Below are 8333 nucleotides of genomic sequence, written 5' to 3'. Positions count from 1 at the left end.
AACCTTGAAGACTCAGCAGCGTTAGACGAGTGGGAAGCCCGCAGCAATCACCAACGGCCTGTCCCAACTACATCACCTCAACCTCGGAAGAAGGGGGGGAGTAATGTAGCGGGCCCTGCCCGGAAGTAGTGCTCGAGGCCGTCGACGGCCACTCGCTTCACGTGACCTTACCGTCACATGACTCGTTAGTAAGCTGGCGCATATCTAGATGTTTCTACCTGGCGATCTTGTTTCTTTTCTTTTCTTCTTTCTTCAGCGTGTTCTTCTGCAATAATCCTACCTGTAGGATAGTGAATGGCATTAGCCCGTGACAAGCTGTCCTGAATTCACAAATATCACAAGCTTAGAGAAAGAAACAAGAGATAGAAGCACAGATATCTTCCTCCTCCCTTTATCAACCTTTCCTAATCATATATGAAGACTTCCGACTTCCTAGACTTGCATGCTGACAGATCTCTTTCCCGAAGTTATAAGGATAGATCTCTTTTCTTATAAGGCTATAATTCCAAGGCTGTATACTAAATATTGCAGAGACCTTATTTAGAACCAGGTTAAGGGCATGGCTGATAATCAAGATCCAGGCTATAGCCTGTAGTAATTATCTTTCTTTTTCTCAAAGACTAAAGGCCTATAGCTAGCAGGTTAGTAATAATATTATTAATAGTATCTGTAGTCCTGGGAAGGGTTATAAATATTATAATAGGCTAGATATTCTTATAAGCTTCTATATCCTTAAATTTCTTAGCTAGCTCCTATATTAGCTTTGTATATTTCTTCTATTTTATAAGTAGTCTTAGATATTTCCTCTTCCTTAAAATATTATAGTTTAGGATCCTCTTAATCTTATATTCTTCTATTCTATCCTCCCTACTAATTATAGATAATTAAGGTTTATAAATTATCTAGAATAGCTGAGAATTACCTGCAGGTATTTATAATAGTGCAATATAAAATATATTATATATCTCTGGGTAGATATCAAGATAAATAGTATATAATCTAACTAGCTTAATTACTATATATTTAGTATTTTACTAGTCAAGTTTTTTAGACAGCCTATTTCTAATTATATTTTCCAGGTTAAGCTATAATTTTTTTTTAATATAAAATTATTTTAATGGCTGCTAGTTCTAGTTTATATATCTTTTATATTTTTCCTGAGCTACTATTATTATTATCGAAGCTAGTTTTATTACTTTTCTAAGTTTAGAAATAAAAGCCTCTATTTGAATAACTAGTATCTTGTCTTCTACTCTCAAGAATTTTTTAATTTTAATAAGCTTAATATTATAGCTATAAGTTATAAAGAACAGGCTTATACTAGTAATAAATAATATATAGCTATTAATTATTAATATTATAATAAATAAAAGTTACTCCTAATTATCCTAGTAATATAAAATAAAGTATTATTAATAAATTTCTAGTTCTTAGTTTATCTATTTAGTAGATTTATCTATTTTTAGATAAAATATTGTTAATAATTTTCTAGTAATCCTTATTAAAAAGAAGATTTATTTCTATATTACAGAGATAAACTAAAGATCTCTATATAATATAATTATTAAAAAGTCTATAGTACTAAATTAGGTATTTTATTAATAAGACTATAACTACTTTAACTATTATTTTCTTTATAATCTATAATTACTATTATAAATACAGCCCCTGACCTGGATACAGGTAGATTAGTTATAAATTTATAAATATCTTATTCTATTGCTAGTCTAGAATAAATAATAATTTCAAGAAATTATGTCTCCTCTCCCTCTATATAGCTTTGCTACTATATATATAATTAATTAGAAAAAAATTATTATATACCCTATAATAAACCTGGCTAAGTAATTTTTAATTAATAATTATTTTTAAAAGGTCACAGCCAGGATATCCTGTTAAGATTAAATTATAATATCACTAGTTAATTAATATATATAGGGGCTTATAGTACAGAATCTAAATATAGTCTCTCTATAATAATTATTGCCCTTTTTTTATTAAATATTCTAAAATTAAATTTGGTAAACTCTTATAAGATCTGCCTAGCTTTATTATAGACATGTTCTATAAGAGCTAGTATCTTTTATTATATAATACAACTTTTTTCTAAAGTTATTAGACCTTTAGTTCAGAATCTATAAAAAAATAAAGATATTTTTTATATTTAATTTCTATTTCCTGCCTGATCCTTATTACCTCCTAATATTTATATAATATTTATATAATATTTTATATATATATAATAAATTAGGGGTGCATTGAATAAAATAGCTATATTATTTAAGAATAAGATCTTATTTCTTTTTAATAGTAGCTAGTAGGAGCATCCTTGAAGATATTATCTAGATTTTTTAGTAAATCTTAGTCTTCTCAAGATAAGATATTAAATGCTATAGTCTTCTTCCCAGGTTCGTAAGATATTTTAAATTAGAATTATAAAAGCTTACGAATCTACTATATTTATTTTTTTATAAGTTATTACTTTTTTATAAAATATTCTAGATTCTTATAATTACTTAAGACAGCAAAACTCTTCATACTCTATAATATATTTTATTATTATTCTAAATATTCAATAGTAGCTAGTAATTCTTTATTATAAATAGAATGGTTAACCTCTACAGGTAAGTATTTTTTAATATAAAAGACTACTAATCTCTATCTATTATCTTCTACTAGTTAAGATAACTTGCTTCTAATGTAGTATCTAGACAAGTCTAGTATTATATATATCTCTTTTTCTAGATTAAAGGGAGCTAGGACTAGTACCTTAACTAATAATTTTTTACAATATTTAAAAACTGGTTGCTCAGTATCTCCCTATTAAAATCAAATATTCTTTTTAGTTAGATTTATAAAAGATTAAGTAATCTTTAAAAATTAAGAAATAAATTCCTGGTGATAGTAAATCTAAGAAGTCTTATATATCTCTTAACTAATATAAAAGATTTTTATATTTTGATTATCTTAATTTTTTCAGGGTTAATATATATTCCCTGCTTAGAATTTATAATATAGTCTAAGTATTTAATATATTTTTATTTGAACTTGTATTTATTAATATCTAATTATAGATTTATTTTCTCTAACTTCTTCGGGACCTGCAGGACCTGTTTTTAATATTTCTTAAAAAGTTATTAGTAAGAATAATTATATTATTAATATAAACATATAATATAAATATTAAGGAATTTTTACAGGACTAGGTTAATATATAGAAAATTATTAAGATACCTATTAAACTAAAAAAGGTAACAAGCTATTTAAAAGATCTAAACCTTGTCCTGAAAGCTATTTTCTATTTGTTATTTTTTTAAATTCTAATCTTATAAAAGATAGTAAAATATCTAGCTTTATATTATATATAGCCTTGGCTTTATTTACAGAGTCTCTAAGGTTAGAGAAAGAAGAATACAGTCTTTCTTGGTAATATTATTTAACTTCTTATAATCTATACAGAATTAGAGGCTACTACCAGATTCTTAAAAAGAACTAGTACTCTAATAGAAGATTTACTGATATAAATCTAGTTCTTGTCTAGATAATCTATAAATATTTTCTAAAAAGCTAGCAACTTTTTTTTAATATATTATATTATAATCCCCAGGACATGACTTTTTCCCTGCTATATTTATTTTTTTCTAGTTTAATAATATGTGACGAGCTACGCCCGAAGTCTTGATTCGAGCTACGCCCGAATTGCGACGAGCCGGATAAGCCGGACATACTGGACATGATCAACATGATCAACAGGATTAATAAGATCAACATGATCAACGTGACCAACGTGACCAATATGCTCGATACTGATCAACACGCTCGGAGTCCAATGGTCCGAGCTTGCTACCAAGCTTGCCATTCAGGCAAAGCATATAAGAAGCTCGACGGTCACTGTTTATTAGTTCTTTAGCGAATTCTTCTCTAGTCCAATGCTACTTGTTAGTATCTACGACTCTAGCTCGTGACACAATACAATTATTATTAGGGTAATAAAATAATAGATAGTCTTGGCTAATAATCTCAGGGCTAAAAAGTCTTTAAATTTATCTTATTATAGTAGAATATTAGTAATTTTATTTTAGGATCTATTAATTTGTTAGCTTTACTAAACTTTTTCAAGGCCTTTTTGATATCCTGCAGTAATATACTAAAAATCTTAATTTTTATTTTAATCTCTTGCCCCTTCAAAGAATTACCTTGAATATAGAGATAGTAACTTAATTTATAAAGTCTTTAGTCTTCTATTCTAGTTTTTTATATAATCTAACAAGGGTATTACTAGTACTAATATAAAACCTATCTTTTTTTAATAAGTATTGTATAGATACTTGTTAATCCCTAGCCTATAATATCTTAAGTAATATAGATTATTTTATTTAAGAAATAATATAAGCCTATATTCTTTATTACTTGTACTTATTACTAATAATTTTAAAATATACTATTTAATCAACTATATTATATTTTTACCTGTAACTTGTTCTAAAATCCTTAGCTTAACTAAAAAAGTTAAAAGCTATAATTTCTATTGAAGATTTTTAGAGATAGCTATAATTATAGTAGCTATTATTAAATATTACTTGAGTAAAGAAGATATTATTAATATTAATATTAATATATAGTCCCTTTTAATCTATCTTCTCCTATTCTTAGAATTATCTCTATTTTATTATAGCTTCTACAAGTCCTTATTTATAAAATTCCTATTTTCTTAATTCTTTTATAGCTACTTCCATAATTCTTATTCTTAAAATAAATACTTTATTACTAGCTAGGGGTATTATAGCTGCTAAAAAATATTATTTATTTTAATATTTATTATATCTATATTCTATATATCTTTCTTCTTTCTAATAAATATTAATCTTATTCTTCTTTACCTATCTAGCTAGTTTCCTAAGTAGAGAGTAGTCTTCTAGTCATTTTAAGAAATATCTATTTTTATTCTTCCTAGGATAAGTAGAGTTAATATTTATAATTATAAATAAATTCTTATTTTATTATTTCCTCTCTCCAGGTAGTACCAGGTAAGGAGATTATAAAAATAAGATTAATTTCTATCTTATCCCGCTAACTAGTTTCTATCTTCTTAGAAATATTATTTTTTTATTTTCTAAAAAGCTCTATCTGATTACTTATCTCTTTATATTTAGAAGCAAAATTTATATAAATTTAGAGGTCTAAGTTTAGGCAGCTAATTAGATAGATCTTTAAGTATAATATATTCTAAAAATATAAAATCTTAGAAGAATCTTTCTATAATTTAGCTTTAATATTTATAATCTCTCTCTTAAATTAGGGATAAAAAGTTATAAACAGTTTATTTTTCCTTATCAAATAGTATATAGTGCCTGGTAAGCCTTATCCTTGTAATTATATTCTTTATATAGGATATCAAGCCTACTAATAATGGCTTAAGATTTAGGAGAAGTATTCTTTAATTCTAGCTTATAGAAGGTAATATTTGTTTTGGCAGCTTCTTCAAGGCAAGAATAAATATATCTTAGCTAAGATCTTTTATTACCTATAGCAGCAGTATCTTTTTTAATCTTTCTCTTAATCTCTAACTTCTACCCATGCTATTGTAATTTGTGCCTATTAAATATTAGTAGGTATAGAAGACTATGGAAAGACTTTATTAAAGCAGTCATACCTATTCCTGTATCTATATTTTCTTCAAATATCAGATTTCTGGACTTCTGGACTTTGGGTGCTCTAAACAAGCCTTCTGAACTTCTGGACTTCAGGTACTCTTAACGAGCCTTCTGGACTTCTGAACTTCAAGTTATACATCCTTAAACAGAAGCTTGTGATAATGTAACAGGCATAGGTGGTATTATTTTCAACTAGCTGTCCTGTATTCACAAGTATCACGGGCTTAGAGAAAGAAACAAGAGATAGAAGTGCAGGTACCTTCCTCCTCCCTTTATCAACCTTTCCTAATCATACATCAAGACTTCTGACCTCCCAGACTTGCATGCTGACGGATCTCTTTCCTGAAGTTACAAGGACAGATCTCTTTTCTTATGAGGCTGTAATTCCGAGGCTGTACAATGATGTCGCAGAGACCTTATTTAGAACAAGGTTGAGGGCATGGCCGACAACCAAAATCCAGGCCATAGCCTGTGACATAGCCTTCATCCCAGGTTAATAAGCTATCTTGAATTAGAACTATAAAATTTAGGAGTCTACTATGTTTACCTTTCTATAGGTTATTATTTTTTTTATAGAGTATTCTAGGTTCTTATACAAGATAGTAAAATTCTCTATACTCTATAATATACCTACTATTTTTCTAGATATTAAATAATAGCTAGTAATTCCTTATCATATATAAGATAGTTGACCTCTATATGTATTTCTTTAAATAGAAAGCTACTAGTCTTTATTTATTATTTTTTGCTAGTTAAGATAGCTTATCTCTAATATAGTATCTAGATAAGTCTGGCTATATATATTTCTTTTTCTATATTAAATAAGACTAGGATTAGTACCCTAGCTAGTACCTTTTTAAGATATTTAAAGGCTACCTGCTTAGTATCTTCTTATTAAATTTAAACATTTTTTTATGCCAGATTTATAAGAGGTTAAGTAGTCTTTAAAAATTAAGAAATAGATTCCTAGTCATAATTAGTAAAGCCTAAAAAACTTTGTATATCTCTAACTCATATAAGAGATTTTTATACTTTACTTTTATTTATTCGGGATTAATATTGCTTAGAATCTGTAATATATCCTAAGTATTTAATATATATCTACTTAAACTTATATTTAGTAATATCTAATTACAGGCCTGCTTCTAACTTCTTTAAGATCTATAAGACTTGTTTCTAATATTTTCTAAAAACTTATTAGTAAAGATAATTATATTATTAATATAAATTATATTATAGATATCAAGAAATCCCTGCAGGACAAATTTAATATATCTTTAAAAAATTACTAGAGTACCTGTTAATCTAAAAAAATAATAAACTATTTAAAGAATCTAACTAAACCTTGTTCTAAAAGCTATTTTTTTACTTATTATTTAAATCCTAATTTTATAAAAGATAGTAAAGATATCTAGCTTTGTATACTATATAGTCTTAGCTATTATTTATAAAGCTTCTAGAATTAGAAGGAGAGTATAGTCTTTCTTAGTAATCTTATTTAACTTTCTATAATTTATACGGAATTAGAGGCTATTACTAGGCTAGTATATTAATATTTTTAGACTACTTATACCTGAGGAGATGATAGTTATAATCTAAAAAAGATTTTATATAAACTAGAGATATATCTTGACTCAACAAGCTAGTTCTAATATTATATAAAAAATAATACTAAATATACTACACTTTCAGAATACTATAAAATAGTACTATTAAAGGTAGCTTAATTAAAGGCTGTCACAGGCTATGGCCTGGATCTTGGTTGTCGGCCATGCCCTCAACCTGGTCCTAAATAAGGTTTCTGCAACATTAATGCACAGCCTGGGAATCGCGGCCTCGTAGGAAAAGAGATCCGTCGGCATGCAAGTCCGGGAAGTCGAAAGTCTTGACGTATGATTGGGAAAGCTTGATAAAAGGGGGGAGGAAGATATCTGCACTTCTATCTTTTGTTTCTTTCTCTAAGCTTGTGATACTCGTTTATACAGGACAGCTAGTTGAAAACAATACTACCTACGCCCGTTACAAAGGCTATACCTGCAGGCAATATATATTAATAATTACCATTCTTATTCCTACTAAGACCAAAGTATAGATATTTAAATGTCTATAAAAAGGTATTTAGCAAACTATTATTCCTGACTTATTTTAACCTGATAAGATATCTATATCTTAATATTAATATATTTTATATATTATTTAGAATTATAGTTTTCTATACTAAGTTAGACTATAGAATAACTAAAAACTCTCTGTCAAAGCTACTATTATAAATATAGGTCTGACTACTAATATTCCTATTAGACTGCGGCATATCCGCAGATATCAGATAGCAAATGCTATCCATATCGTATCCATGCGGATACCAGATACCTGAGTTGCTATCTTTATCCACATCCAAGTCCACGCGGATACGATATGGATATCTTATTACTATCCGCACTAGCATAATTCTCGCTAGATTAACCCAATCTAACCTGCCACATGACGTATAATATGCTGATTAATATCAGTAATATACGCATGTTCTGGCTTTGACAAGCTTGCCAGCACTACACGGCTTCTGTATGATACTACTTCCCGGGATGGATCAAATATATATCACTACCAGACCTTGTTGCATAAACATGCTACCGTTATTGGTAGTAGCCTGACTCTGTAGCTTGTCTGTTGTATCTACTC

At 27.7% G+C, this 8333-nt stretch overlaps 1 protein-coding gene across 1 annotated transcript; it reads left to right on the top strand.

Annotated features, from left to right (window-relative positions):
• Positions 1-7952: 7952 nt before the first annotated feature.
• BDW70DRAFT_146065 (uncharacterized protein) lies at positions 7953-8205 on the top strand. The gene has a single exon (XM_073738530.1). The coding sequence runs from the start codon at positions 7988-7990 to the stop codon at positions 8144-8146; it is 159 nt and encodes a 52-aa protein (XP_073590510.1). The 5' UTR covers positions 7953-7987; the 3' UTR covers positions 8147-8205.
• The last annotated feature ends 128 nt before the right edge of the window (positions 8206-8333 follow it).

The sequence above is a fragment of the Aspergillus foveolatus genome (assembly GCF_047715535.1).
Source record: "Aspergillus foveolatus strain CBS 279.81 unplaced genomic scaffold BDW70scaffold_239, whole genome shotgun sequence".
In the NCBI taxonomy this organism is placed as follows: Eukaryota; Fungi; Ascomycota; class Eurotiomycetes; order Eurotiales; family Aspergillaceae; genus Aspergillus; species Aspergillus foveolatus.
The sequence above is the reverse complement of the archived record's forward strand: the minus strand, read 5'-3'. Positions and strand labels throughout refer to the sequence as shown.